This window comes from Geotrypetes seraphini, chromosome 2 (assembly GCF_902459505.1).
Source record: "Geotrypetes seraphini chromosome 2, aGeoSer1.1, whole genome shotgun sequence".
NCBI classification, from domain to species: Eukaryota; Metazoa; Chordata; class Amphibia; order Gymnophiona; family Dermophiidae; genus Geotrypetes; species Geotrypetes seraphini.
The window spans coordinates 228,665,412-228,680,711 of NC_047085.1; the positions used below are offsets into that span (position 1 = coordinate 228,665,412).

Here is a 15,300-nt window from a genome sequence, read left to right on the forward strand (position 1 = left end):
CAGAGGGTGGTGGTCAACGGCACCCTCTCTGAGACATCGGAGGTGACTAGCGGAGTGCCGCAGGGATCAGTCCTGGGACCATCCCTTTTCAACATATTCATAGGGGACTTGACCGGCTTCAGGGTAAAGTAGCGCTGTTCGCTGACGACGCCAAACTGTGTAATATAGTAAGTGAAAGCAATCTCAAGGATAGTATGACGCAAGATCTGATCACGTTGGAAAACTGGTCCTCGACATGGCAGCTGGGCTTCAACGCTAAGAAGTGTAAGGTCATGCATCTCAGCAGTAGAAATCCATGCAGAACATACACCTTGAATGGAGTAGCACTAGCTAGGACTTCAGAAGAACGGGACTTGGGAGTTATCATCAGTGCAGACATGAAGGCTGCCAAACAAGTAGAGAAGGCCTCATCCAAGGCAAGGCAAATGATGGGATGTATCAAGAGAAGCTTCGTCAGCCGCAAACCTGAAGTCATAATGCCACTTTACAGATCCATGGTGAGACCTCATCTGGAATACTGTGTGCAATTCTGGAGGCCGCATTACCGTAAAGATGTGCTTCGAGCCGAGTCGGTCCAGCGGATGGCCACTAGAATGGTCTCCGGACTCAAGGGTCTCTCATATGAAGAAAGACTGGGCAAATTGCAGTTCTATACTCTAGAGGAGCGCAGAGAAAGGGGTGACATGATTGAGACATTTAAATACATCACAGGTCGTGTCGAGGTGGAAAACGACATATTCTTTCCCATGGGACCCTCGGTCACAAGGGGGCACCCGCTTAAACTCAGAGGAGGGAAATTTAGTGGTGACACCAGGAAGTACTTCTTCACGGAAAGGGTGGTGGATCATTGGAACAAACTTCCGAGGCAGGTGATCAAGGCCACCAGCGTGCTCGACTTTTAAGAATAGATGGGACAGCCACGTGGGATCCCTACGAGGGTCGAGCAAAGGAACTAAGTCATCAGCACTCAGACTTAATGGGGTGGGTCAGTAGAGTGGGCAGACTTGATGGGCTGTGGCCCTTTTCTGCCGTCATCTTTCTATGTTTCTAAAAAATGATGGGCCCCGGGTGTCACATATGCTAGGTACGATAGGCTAAACACTTTCAACAATGAATGTGAGGATGTCCAATAATGTAAGACAGAAAGAGAATAGACTTAATTTTTAAAAAATGAAGGAAAAAGCCTCAGATAGGGCCCTCCCACCTCACCAAAACGGCTCAAAGAGGTGGTCGAGCGTTCACCTCACTGGCAAAAAAACCTTCATTATGTGATAAAGTCTTATGTTGTGCTGTAGTGTGCCAACGAAAATTAAATGATATAGAGGAAAAATTCCACTTATCTTCACTGATCGGTACACCAACGGTGGCCAGCGTTTCACAAATACATGCTGCCTCAGGGTGTATCCCGACCGATCAGGTTTCTTTCAGAACAGCCAAACGGCCTCTTGCTTTTAAAAACTGAGTTAAGTCTATGTTGTTTCTGTCTTACATTATTGGACATCCTCACATTCAAGGTTGAAAGTGTTTATCCTATCATACATTGGTTTTTCATCATATCTGGGTCACTAGTGACATATGCTAGGTACGCCACTGCTGGTCTGTTCAGTAAACGGATGACCGTCCCCAATCCTCCCCTGGCCCAGGAGCAACCCTGCCCAAAAGAATCTGAGATCGGTGCAGGAGAGATCGGTGCGTCTCTCCTCCATCCCCAACGCTCTTGCAATCGCAGAATGTACAGCCGAGCTTTCGCGTTATGCGGGAGCTGAGGTGGTGCGACAGAATAGGGATTTTGTGACAACACTGGCAGCCTGCAGAGCACACAGCATCTCTAGCCCAGGAACAACCTCACGGTACGGAGGTTACACCGCCAGATTAAAAGAAAGGTAGTGGTATAAAGAAACAATTGGCCCCCGACCTTCTTCAGTGTCCACCTTAAGCCTCGCTACCCAAATCCCACGTGTTCACCTGGATCGCGCATGCGCAGGAGCACGCCTCGCCTGTGAAAGCGCAACCTGAAGTAGGTGAATCAGCGGAATAGCAGCTGTTATAGCGCATGCGCAGATGCGTGAGCTGGTGCTCCTGCGTTGCCAATTAAGAACATAAGAATTGCTATACCGGAACAGGCCGAAGGTTCATCAAGCCCAGTATCCTTTAAATTGGACTATTTTATGAAGCCCTGCTGTGTGTTGCGGGATTTGCGATACTTTCCTACAGTGTGTGTTGCTTTTTTTTTTTTTAGGGGGGGGGAGGGGAGGGCTATTCATTAGTCCCAGTTCCAAGCCTCAGTCTGGGGTGCCATCCAAACCTCATTCTGCTATTCCAATAGCCTTTGGTGTTTTCCAAGCCTCATTCTCGAGCTCCAATAGCTTCACTCTGACGTCACCACCTACATTTTTCTGTCTGAGAGGATAGGAGCGCTTTAGTGGTGACCCCGCGTTCACCTTCTAGGATAATCGCGGAAGAAAGGGTATGAGCCGCGGTAAAATAGAAATCAGGAGTTTAATTTGGCGGAAAAACTGCTCGCTTAGCATCGCTGCTGTGTGCTAACGTTAACCTGGCAGTCTCGTAAGGTCAGCGTCGCAGTTCAGGTATTTGTGATCATTTTTACCAGCCGAGTGGTAGTAAAATTATTTGGGCCGGGGCCCACGTGGTTGTTTTCTCGCCCCTCCTCTGGGCCTTTCTGACATCTGTGGTCTTAATACCGGTAGTATTTATTTGTTATGTCTCTTACTTATAAGAATTTCTCTCTAGATGTTTGATGCACAACAGGTTCGGTACATATTTCACTTGGTGCTTGCTGTTTGCTAAAATTTGTCAATCTCGTCATTATGTTCCTAGCCCTGCCCCAGGCATAACCTGTTCGTCCAATGGTACGTTTCTAAAGTCTAAGATTTAAAGGTGAAAGCCAACTTTACCCGTATAAACGATTTGAATATCAACCTCGGTGCTCAGGACTGTGAGCCCACCGGGACAGATAGGGAAAACTTGTATGTAAACAGCTTTGAGTGTGGTTGTCAAACTACAAAAAAGTGGTATACAAGTCCCAGTTTCCAATTATGAGGGGGTGCTGAAATGTTATCAGTCCAACCAACCAACTTCCTAAATTCTGAGCATTCTTTTGCCACTGTAGCTGAAACGAGTATTATCATATCCTCCCATCCTTTTACTAACCTGTGGTAGAGGTTTCTACCACGGCCCAGAGTGCAAAATGCTCTGAAGCTGCAGTAGAAACCTGTACCATGGTTTAGTAAAAGAGGGCCTTATTTCGTTAAGTGCCAGTTTGCAGAAACAAAATTCTATGTTTTGACATTTGTTTTAGATCATTGATTGAACCATATCTATATCATTCTCTTCTTGGTTGGACTGAGAACTTTTCAGCACCCTCTCGTAGTATTAAAATCAGTATATCAAAAACCACTAAATAAACACTTATCGTCAGAGAATCTTAACACAACAGCAATATATAAAAAATCACTGTAAAGAATAAAGGGATCCTTTTACTAAGGCATGCTAGCTGATTTTTTTAAAAAATTATTTATTTATTTGCATTTCAAAATAAACACACAAGAATCCAATTGTTACAGTAATTCAGAGCATAGGTATAAACAAAAGGAAAACTATATAAACTAACTCGCTAACTGATTTAGCGCACGCTAAATGCTAACGTGTCCATAGACTATAATGACATGTTAGCATTTAGCGCAAGCTAACATGTCCATAGCGTGCCTTAGTAAAAGGACCCCAAAGAGTATCGTCAGAAGACCTCAGCAGTGTGTCTCTGTTGCACCAAAATCGTTAATGGTCAATCTCAATATTCATTATCATTTCTCGCATTGAATATTTGCAATTCTTATTCATAACTTATTTTCGTTATCAAAAAACTATTAAGAAGCTTAAAAGTGTATAATCATCATATCTCCCCCGTCCCTCCTTTCTTCTAGGGTATACATATTGAGGAGAGACTGGAAGCCCTGAATATGTATACCTGAGAAGAAAGGAGGGACAAGGAAGATATGATTCAGACGTTCAAATACTTGAAAGGTATTAATGTAGAACAAAATCTTTTCCAGAGAAAGGAAAGTGGTAAAAGCAGAGGACATAATTTGAGGTTGAGGGTGGTAGATTCAAGAGCAATGTTAGGAAATTCTACTTTATGGAGAGGGTGGTGAATGCCTGGAATGTGCTCCCGAAAGAGGTGGTGGAGAGGAAAACGGTGACAGAGTTAAAAGAAGTGTGGGATGAACACAGAGGATCTAGAATCAGAAAATAATAGTAAATATTGAAGAACTAAGGCCAGTACTGGGCAGACTTGCACGCTATGTGTACTATATATGGTTGAGAATGGGCTGGGGAGGGCTTCAATGGCTGGGAGGATGTGGATGGGCTGGAGTGAGCTTTGACAGAGACTTCAGCAGTTGGAGCCCAAGCATTGTACTGGGTAGAGCTTTGGATTCTTGCCCAGAAACAGCTAAGAAGAAAAATTAAAAAAAAAAATTAAATTGAATTAGGTTGGGCAGACTGGATGGACAATTCAGGTCTTTATCTGCTGTCATCTACTATGTTACTATGTTTATGCATTTAAATAGCAGGGGAAGACTCTTTGACATAGAGCACTTTGCAAAACATAGACTATCAAGGAATTCCCTGAAAGATAAAACATCAAGTTCAGATGTCCAAAAATATTCTATTATATCTATCACCTTAAAGAATATTTCATTTATAGAGCATGTCTTTTAACAGCCGTTCTTATCATCCCTGTATTTCCTTTCATACAAAGATGGCGGTGGCGTTCTTCACACACTATTTAAATTAGAAAACTAGAAACTTATCAGCTGTTGCCCTAATTACTCTGGTGGTTTTTTTTAATGTATACTCATATATATATATATTTAAAAATAAATCTTTAATAATTTTCAATTCAAGAACAGTGCATTAAATATATACATACAATTAACGTCATAGACAGCACTTATAATCGATCAAAGAATACTACAAACTTCCCCCTCCCTAATTTGAGAACAAAAGCAAAGTGCTTTAAATTATGCATACAATTAATATTATAAAATAGCACTTGGATTTGATCAATAAATACATCAAAATATATTTCCCTCCCACCCTCCCTGGATGTGCAAATCAAATAGGAAATAAAGGCATAATCCAACTAATCAGAGTTAACAAAATTCATCAATGGACCCCATGTTAATTTAGTTTATGTTTAAATCATTTTTATTAAAGCATAAACATAGCAATGAACAAAGCATGGCACAATTTTCAAATAGCACACAAAGCCAATCCCCACCCAACCAATCAGCCAACCCCCCTCCCACCCTCCCTCCCACCCTGGCAGCAGCGGTAACAAATCAATAAAGAGAAAGCAAAAGGGGAAAAAAGAAGTCAATTAAGTACCCCAAAGTTGGTTTTGAACGTAAGGTGTAAAAGTCAAGCTAAAAGGGTACCAGCACTGAATGTACAATCGTCCAGCTTTAGTCGACAAGTCCATCACTTCACGTCGTTCCAGTAACATTTGGTGTAACATTAATGCTCTCCATTGAGGGACAGTCGGAGGTTGTGGTGAAAGCCATTGCAACAAGATACATTTCCGTCCCAGCAATACAGTTTTCCTTAAGAATGCTGCACAACCTGGTCTAGGTGGATGAAATCGAATCTGCATCGTGAAAAGGAAGTTTGGGTGTAATCTCCAAGAGCAATGCCAAAGTCGTGCCACCAAAGACACTAACTGTATCCAAAAGGAAGATATCATGGGGCAAGACCAAAACATATGTCCAAACGATGCCAGAGGACCAGCACATTTCCGGCAACAGTGGTCCGCACTGATCCCTATCACATGAGCCCTCTTGGGCGTAAAGAAGGCTCTCAGTATAAATTTATAATTTCGTTCCCTCTCAATCGAGGACACAGTCGTGGCCTTTCCCGAGCGAATGCCTCTGCGAATCACATCTGCAGCGATGGGCAATTGGAGATCATCAGACCACCTCCGAGCCAAGGCGATAAAGTCTAATTCACCCGCCCGTTTCTGTAACCACTTGTGGAAGAATCTGAGGGACATTGACTCAGAAGCTGTGAGTGCAATCGCTTCTTGCAATCTGTCTTGCACATCCTCCTGCAACCTCACCGGAGTCAAGAACTGTAAATAATGTTTAAGCTGTTGATACGCAAACCAGTCCGTAGATGACAGCCGAAACTGTGTTTGTAGGGCACTGAAGGAGATCGGTGAACCATTATCTTGTACGGTCTGTGACACATATTGTAGGCCCTCACAAGACCAACGGCTGAACACTGCGGAATCCATGCCAGGTAGGAAGTCTCCATTTCCAACTAATGGAAGGCAAGGTGTATGATGTGGAGAAATCTGCAAGCCCTTGCACAACAACTTCCATGCTGTACGCATCGCTGGCAAAAGTGGATGGGACTTCAGCTGAGGTAAGTCTGGTAACTGAGGAGCATGGAGAAGATAGCTAAAATGATATGGCTGTAAGGAAAAACATTCAATCACAGGCATAGAAAAATCAGAAGTGTTACAGAACCAGTCATGGATATGACGTAATTAATTTAGTTTATTATGACACGATATTTCTGAATTCATTTTTTTCATATTTATAACAAATATAAAGTTTCCCACCAAAAGGAAAGTAAAGTTTGTCCCAATTTTTTCCAGTTCTTGGTAATCATTTGCATGGCTATCCCAGTCATAATGATAGAGTCTGCTTTTATACCTTTCTAATGGAGGTTTAGTTGACAACAATGTCCCACAGATTACCACCTCATAGGACAATGGAATCAAAGATTCCAGTATCAAATTAATTTGTTCCCATATTGATTTCCAAAAATTGAATATCAATTCAAGATGGCAGTGTCAGCATCTATTAGACTTTGAACTGTCCAAATTTGTAAATGAACTTGGGTCCAAAAAATTCTATGTAACAAAAAGAACCAGGTTTGCAAGGAGGACTGGGTAGCAGCCCTACAAATCTCCAGAGATATAGCCGACAATTCTGCCCGAGAAGAGGAAACGCCTTTAGTAGAATGAGCCCACGCGCTTGCCATTCTCTATTCTGTCAGGCTCCATCATACCTCCCAGAGCTTATTTCAGGGGTAGATTCTGTAGCAGATGCTCTCTGTGACATGCTCAAGATCATGAGACAAGTCTCTGCTTATTTTGTCTCTGCCGTAGAAGATTATGGATCAGGCCATGGTCAAGAGACTCTACTTCCAAAGCTAACTTTTGTAGCCTTCCTTTCAAGGACTAGATGATCTTATGGCCAGTGAGTCAGATCATCGCCTACGATCTTTTTCAGACAGTAGACCTAGTGCTTCGCCGGACACGGACGGATGGGTCATTGTAGCTTTCCCGGTTCTTGAAGGTTTTGTTAGTCCTTGCCTCAAACATCATTTGACAATTTTTGTCAGAGGTGTGAAGTACCCAGGCGAGAGCAGCACACAGGTTCCCACCCAGGAGCAGCCTCTGAGAGGCTCTATATTCTCAGCCAGTCACTATATGCCTGTGGATAGAAGGAGATTGACGGACAGCATACTCGGAGACTTGGGTGAGGATTTGCTCGGACCACCAGGTCCGAGCATGGCGCCGTCTTGAAGGATGGCTCTCTTTCCCATCTTGTTTCTCGAGTGTAGAGTAATTTCGGAGTCTTAGGCATGTCCTTTGGTGCTCAAGTGATGCACCTTCTCAGGGTGTAATACACCTCGGTGGTCTTAGTGGTGGAGTGGACGAATTGATGTTCCCTCTTTAAAAATAATAGGCACTCGAAGACCAGATATGTTCTCCATAGTGGGTCCCCAATGGTGGAATTCATTGCCCCAATACATAAAAATTGAAAAAGACATTTCTTCCTTCAAAAAATCCCTGAAAACATTCCTTTTTAAAGAGGCTTTTAATATTTAAATTTTATTTTAAATTTTATTTTATTTTACGAATTCTGTTTTTAAGAATCCCCCTGCTCCTCGATTTTTTTCCCTTAAATGTTTTTCTTAATATAACAGATGTAACTTTTCCCCTCCTTTCCTTCCAATTGTTGTTTGTCTTGTCTGACTTCTAATGTTTATATATATTGTATGTTTTTTAACTTAAATTATCTTATTATTATGTACATCGCTTTGTATAAAGATATAGCGATTCATCAAATATTTAATAAACCTTGAAACCTTGAACTCTCAAACATATTGTTGTCTCTGGTTCTTGGACATAGCTTATGTCTGAAGTTGGGATGAGTAGGGTGCTAATACCGGCCTTGTAACATGGCTCCATCTGTGGATGTAGAGCCCATGAGTTTGGCTCCATCTCTACCTGAAGATTGTGCTTTGACATCTCTGACCTTCGTATGTGGCTCCTTTGCTGAGTGTGGAGCAAGCACGATAGCGTCACCGGCCTTTGAACTTGGTTTCCTTGGAGTGAATGTAGAGGTAGGAGTCTTATGGTGCTGGCAGTGCAGCTCAGCTGCTTCTTCATTATCTTATTGTCTGGTTTCATCTGCAGTGACTAAAGAAAGGAACATTGTCAAATATGATACATAATGTTTCTATTACGCTAATAAGGAAATCCCTCCCATTATATTTTCTTCTCACAAATATGATTCAGATGGCAGATAGTCCAGACTGCAAAGACATATAAGAACATAAGAATTGCCGCTGCTGAGTCAGATCAGTGGTCCATCCTGCCCAGCACTCCGCTCACGCGGCGGCCCCCAGGTCAAAGACCAGTTCTCTAAATGAGTCCAGCTTCACTTGCGTACGTCCCAGTTAGCAGGAACTTGTCCAGCTTAGTCTTGAAACCTTGGAGGGTGTTTTCCCCTACAACAGACTTCGGAAGAGCTTTCCAGCTCTTCACCACTCTCTGGGTGAAGAACTTCCTTACATTTGTACGGAATCTATCCCCTTTCAACTTTAGAGAGTGCCCGTTCGTTCTCCCTACCTTGGAGAGTGTGAACAGTCTGTCTTTGCTACTAAGACTATTCCCTTCAGTATTTTGAATATTTCGAATAAACCAATTATTCTCCTTAAATATTTATGCACCCAATGGGGATGATCCTAATTTCTTCAATACCATTAATACATCCAATTGTAGCTCTCTTATCTACTCCTACTATAATAGGAGATTTTAATTTTCTACTAGATCCTATTATAGATAAATCATCTACCTGTAGCCCTACTAAACTTAAAGTTCAATCTACTCTACTTTTACCTATACAATTAAATGGGTGGACAAGACTGTTGCACATTTATTAAACCTCACCAATAAAGACTATGGAGCTCCATTTCAAAGCACTTAGACACACAAAGTGCCATAGGTTTCTAGGGTGCTTTGAAAATGTGTCTCAATACTTTCTATTCAGCAACATATTATTGTTACTCCAGATTACACTACTTCATGGTTTCAAAAGACTTAATCCCTATTCTTCAAAAAGCTAGAATACATGAGATTTCAATTTTTGATCATGCTGTAATTTCATGCTCATTGAATTGTTCTGAAGAAAAATGGTATTCAAGAGCCTGGAGAATGAACACCAATCTACTTCAAGATCCTAAGTTTCTATTACTTATTACCACAGCCTCAGAAGACTTCTTTTTATGAAATACAACACCTAACATCTCATTTTCAACAATTTAGAAATCCCACAAAGCCTGGTCATTGTAGAAATTCAGTTATTCAGCATTTTAGAATAAAGATGCAAGTTGCTAGATCGACCAGTTGGAGAAAGGAATTGAACAAAAGGTACCCTTGCTATACTTAAAAGTTCGATCAACAAGTGTTTCAAGAACTACAAAAATTAAAATACCAACACAATGATCTAATTTCCAGTATAGTTAGTATTGGTTATTACCTTTTAAACAAAATGCAGTATACTATTCTGAAGCTACAAAACAGGCAAACTATTAGCTTCATATCTTTAAAGGCAGTCATGACAGATAAAGCATTACTAGTATTAAATCAACATCTATTAAACTACTTACCACCACCTTTTGACATTGCAAGAATTACAAAAAAAATTCCATGAATCTCTTTATATATCAAAATGCTCATCCTCAGAAGATATCACATTTTCTAACTTCCATACATCAACTTACCTCATCTAAACTCCGCCCAACAAGATTCCTTAAAACACTCCATTACAACTGAAGAGATATTATCAGCAACTAAATTTTTAGCTACAGCTATAACCCCAGGCCCTGATGGAATACCTTTGTAATTCTACAAATCTCTCTCCAGATTTTTGTCACCTAAATTGCTCCTTTGCTATAAAGAACTGTTAAAATATATGAATAAATTAGGCCGCTTTTTGGAAGCAAAAGTTGTAGTTCTACCAAAGTCTAATAGAGACCCCCAACTGGTACAAAATTATTGTCCGATATCGCTCTTGAACGTTACCCTGTGTTGGTCATATACAGAGATTTGAAACATCCAATCAGTACTGTTCAAATTCTGATCAGGAAGTGCAAAATGAAAGGTTTTATTAATACCAAGCCATGCTCAGGTAGACCAAGACATATTTCAGACAACTGCCAAGGAACTTTGTAGGGAGGCAAAGAAAAATCCATAAGCAACTTCTTTTGAAATACAGGCTGCTCTGAAACAGTGATTTGCCTATTTTGGCATGTGTAAGGAGACACTTTGAACAAAAATGGGCAGCATGGTAGAGTTGCCAGAAAAAAAGCCATTGCTACACCAATGCCACAAAACACCCTGTTTACAATACACCAAACAGCACCTAGAGAAGCCTCAAAACTTCTGGAACAAAATAATTTGGAGTTTTGAGACCAAAATTGAACGTCACCATTTACCAGTGAACAAAACCATAAATGCTGTGTTTGGAGAAGAGTCAACAAGGTATATGAAGAGAAGCACAACATCCCTACCGTGAGACATGGAGGTGGATCTCTGCTGTTTTGGGGAACGGTGAGCTACAGTGGCACAGGGAATTTACCGGTACTCAAAACTGATGGCTGGTTGAATGGAGCATCTTATCAGAAAATATTGGAGGAGAATTTGCATTTATCAGCCAGGAAGCTTGCACATGGGGCATACTTAGACTTTCCCACATGAGAATGATCCAAATCATAAGGCCAAGTTGACCCTTCAGTGACGGTTCAAGAGTGGCCTTAGTCTTCTGACCTCAACATCATTGAGCCACTTTGGGGAGAACTCGAACATGCAGCTCATGCAAGACAGCCAAAAAGTTTACAAGATTTAGAGGCTTTTTGCCAAGAATGGGCAGCTTTACCACATGAGAAAATAAAGGCCTTCATTAACAACTATCAGAAAAGACTGCAAGCTGTCCTTGATGCAAAAGGGGGCAATACACGATGTTAAGAAATAAGGGTATGCAAAGTTTTGAACATGACCATTTTATTATTTCCTTTTATTGCTGTGGTTTGTTTAATGATTGTGCTATTCTGTGATGCATAATGGTTTAATCTGAAACACATTATAAACAAAAAAGAAATGCTTTTTGTCTGACACTCATATTTTCCACAAACGATACACATCTTAGACAAATTCTGCCCGAGATATGTAAACTTATGAGCACAACTTTATAAATATACATTTTAAAAATTATATATTTTGCTTAATCCTATTTAAATGAATTTCCCAGTAAGAGAAAACAAAAAAGCAGCATAGTTTTTTTTGTTTTTTTTTTTAAACTGTTGGAATAACAATGAAATCAGTCAGTCAATCAAAAATGACATAAGCAAAGTTTCAGCTTCACCTCCCCAAATGTTGAAACGTTAAGAGCTAAACACTGGATGATGAAATGTTCCCATAAGGAGGCAGCCAAGTTTTAGAAAAGTTTCTACTGTGGGGTTTTAGAAGGGACATGCTGAATTTGCCTAAAGGAAGAGTGAAATGCATGGAAAGCTCCCTTTTAAAGGTTGTTGGGTCTGATCCAGGCTGAGGATTAGCACAGCTGTGTTTAAAGTACAAGCAGATCAAATTGAAATATTTTCGGGCAGACAAGCTGCCTACCTCCAAGAGAGATCCTAATTGAGAGACATCTGCTGTTAATGCATGCAGTTATCCCTTCTTACAGCAAATGTGCTGGAAGGCTTTGTAAGATCAGAGCATAATAGTGCAGAAAGCACTATTTCAGTCTAGGCAGAGTTTTCCAGCTGCCTCCCACCTTGGTTTGCTACAGAATTTATCTACTGTTGCCCTGCTGCTTCCTCCCAAAATGTGTGTGTTAGGGTGTGTGTGTGTGTTGGGGGCGGGGAGTTGTCATTTGTTTTCTGTGGTTGTCTACTACAGGCATGGCTGTCTTTCAAGTACCCTCACGCCCTCCACAGTAGCTTCCTCTCCATCCTTCCCACCCTACCCAGTTCAATCTTGATCTTTCTGCCAGCTCTCCCAACCGCTCTTGGCTTGTAGCTGAAGCTGCCGCTGCTGTTCTCTTCTCGCAGCCACTAGAGTGTGTGTGGGGGGGTTTTCTTGGTTTAGAACAGAGCCACGGGGTCTTGTTTCTTAAAGTACTCTTCAAATTGAATTGCGGCAAATTAGCGAGTACAGAACTTGACATCTGCTGGCAGAGGAGATGGGGTGGGTGAGGACTTAGAAGCGATGGTTGGTGGAAGGAAGAAAGGAAGTGAGGGGAAGGTACAGTGAGGAGTGAGAAGGAAAGAAGGAAGAACAGATGTCAAGTAATGGAAGGATAATAGGAGGTGGCACTTGAAAATATTAGTTAAAAGGAGACACTGGTGCAGCAGAAGTGTTTTTTTTAATGGCATGCTAGGGTAAGAGTAGGGAAAGGTAAAGGAATGAAAAGAAAAACAACAAAATGGGAGAAAAAGTACAGCAATCGGTCCTTGTCAACCTACCCTATCCCCTCTCATCAATACCACCATTACCCTTTATATTACAATGGTAATCTGATATACTGCCTTCTGTGGTAAAACAACAAAAGCAGTTCTAGATTTATTATATGCAGGCACTTTCTCTGTCCATAATAGGCTCACGATATGTTTCTGCACCTGGGGCAGTAGAGGGTTGAGTGACTTAATTAGGATCCCAAAGAGCTGCAGTGGGAATCGGGTTCTCGGCCCACTGCACTAATCGTTAGGCTACTCTAACTTATCATTGGGCTAGATACGATTGCTGTTGGCCGCTTCTCTGGCCAATTCTCAGCAGCGATCGATGCGCTATCAAATTTGCATGCAAATGCAACCTATCAATCAGAGCCCTAATGGCGGTGACCGGGGAAGTAGCCTCCTGTCACTGCTGTTAGGGCTTTTTTTTTTTTAATGGCACAGATATTGTGTGTGTGCTACACATGCGCAATTTGTCCCATTAAAAGAAAAATGCCTTCCCCCCCCCCATGCCAGGTACATCTCAGCTACCATTCCCCCCAAAATGGCAAGAGGTATGCCCAATCCCTCCTGCCATGCAGCACACCCTTGTGCCATCCCCCCTGCACCAGGCACCCCGGATGACCACTCCCTCTTGCCATCAGATGCCCCCCCCCCCGAACATCCCTTGTACCTTTTAAAAACATTGGAAGCAGGAAGCCTGCTCTCAGACTCCTGCTTTGGGCACGTTTGTCTAAATGACGGGCCTTTCCCTCTCCAGTGCATCATGTGATGCATGGGAGTGGCCAAAGGTCCTGATTGGTTCAGATGCCTAAGGCCCCTCCCTAGGGGTGGGGTCTTAAGCATCTGAGTCATTCAGGCCTTAAGCACCTCCCTCTGTATCCATGATATTGAGCGAGGAGCCTAAGACCCTGATTGTCTTACCATTTACCAGTGAACAAATTTGCTTACATATAAGTAGCGCATTCAGTAATGTATTGTTTTGAGATGGTACAAAATGACAACTGAGCACATGGGAGAGACTTTTTTGCAAGTTAGTGTGTAAGGCCCCTAGATATCCTCCTTATGTAAAGTACTGAAGATAAACAAGACTTCCTTGGATTTAAGCAAGTTGGCTCAGAATTGGTCAAGAGACTTGGGAGGGCAAGTCATTATGGATATATTACAACTCCTGTCCTTGTACCCGCTAACAAAAATGATTTTAACGCTGGGCTTAAGGAGTGAAATTTGTGTTGATGGCACATATACTGTATCTGCCCACAGGGCTTATAAAATGGGCATCACCAGGGATGGCAAATGTGTAAAATTTGGAGTGGATATGACAACTTTGGCCACCTCTTCTGGCAGTGTCCAATCATCAAACACTTCCTTTTCCTGCTGACTTATGTCATTATGCCAGCCATGAAAGCTGCTACAAAAGATTTATTTTATTATATGTTTGTTCTGGCACACAAATGTACTTTGATACAGTGGTAACACAATGTTCCTCCAGATGTTACGCATTGGTTTGTTGTGCTATGCAGTGATGGTAATGGAACATTACAGGGCTGGAAATAGTTATGCTTCCAAAAAAATATGGGAACCACTGTGGCTTGCAGTGCCTCAACCATGCATATAGTTGGATCTTGAATTATTAACCTTATAGTCTCTGTGGCTAGGAGTGAATCCCATAAGTTGATTTTTTTAAAATGAAATAAAAAAAACATCTGGAGTGAGAAACATCACTGGATCCCAAACTTTTATTAGGGTGGTTTATGAAGTGAATATTGTTCCTGCCTCATCTTCAAGGTATGTCAGAGAAGCCTGAGGGGGAGTGGTAGAAGTGTCACTGGACACTAAGGCTGTTTTGTGGAGGTCAGGGGCAGTTGACACCACAGCTGTGTTTTTTTTCTGGAGGAAGGGTCAGATGATCCCAGGGGAGCCTAGTAATATAATAGATAATAGCAGACAAAGACCTGTAAAGTCCATCCAAACTACCCAATGAGATAAATTCATAGCATCAGTATGATGCAATATGACAAGGGCATATTTGATTTGTCCTTCCCATTTTCAGAGCACAGACTGTTAAAGTCTGCCTAGGTCTAGCCTTAAGAACATAAGCAGTGCCTCTGCTGGGTCAGACCAGGGGTCCATCATGCCCAGCAGTCCGCTCACGCGGTGGCCCATCAGGTCTAGGATCTGTGTAGTAATCCTCTATCTATACCCTTCTATCCCTTTTTCCTTCAGGAAATCATCCAACCCTTTCTTGAACCTCGATACCGTACACTGTCCTATCACACCCTCTGGAAGCACATTCCAGGCATCCACCACCCTTTGTGTGAGGAAGAACTTCCTATTATTGGTTCCGAATCTGTCCCCTCTTAACTTTTCCAAATGCCCTCTCGTTCTTGTAGTTTTCAAAAGTTTGAAGAACCTGTCCCTCTCCACTTTCTCTATGCCGTTCATGATCTGTAAGTCTCTATCATGTCCCCT

At 41.9% G+C, this 15,300-nt stretch overlaps 1 protein-coding gene across 4 annotated transcripts in view; it reads left to right on the plus strand.

Moving 5' to 3' along the window:
- The first annotated feature begins 2,153 nt into the window (after positions 1–2,153).
- TXN2 (thioredoxin 2) overlaps positions 2,154–15,300 on the plus strand; it is a 50,697-nt gene continuing 37,550 nt past the window's right edge. The window contains exon 1 of one of the 4 annotated variants that reach the window (XM_033935127.1): positions 2,154–2,213. In XM_033935127.1, the coding sequence (XP_033791018.1) occupies positions 2,169–2,213 (45 nt within the window). In that variant the 5' untranslated portion in view covers positions 2,154–2,168. Of the gene's footprint in view, positions 2,214–2,337; positions 2,589–15,300 lie in introns of those variants that run through there. The other 3 variants (XM_033935130.1, XM_033935129.1, XM_033935128.1) reach the window with 3 other exon arrangements.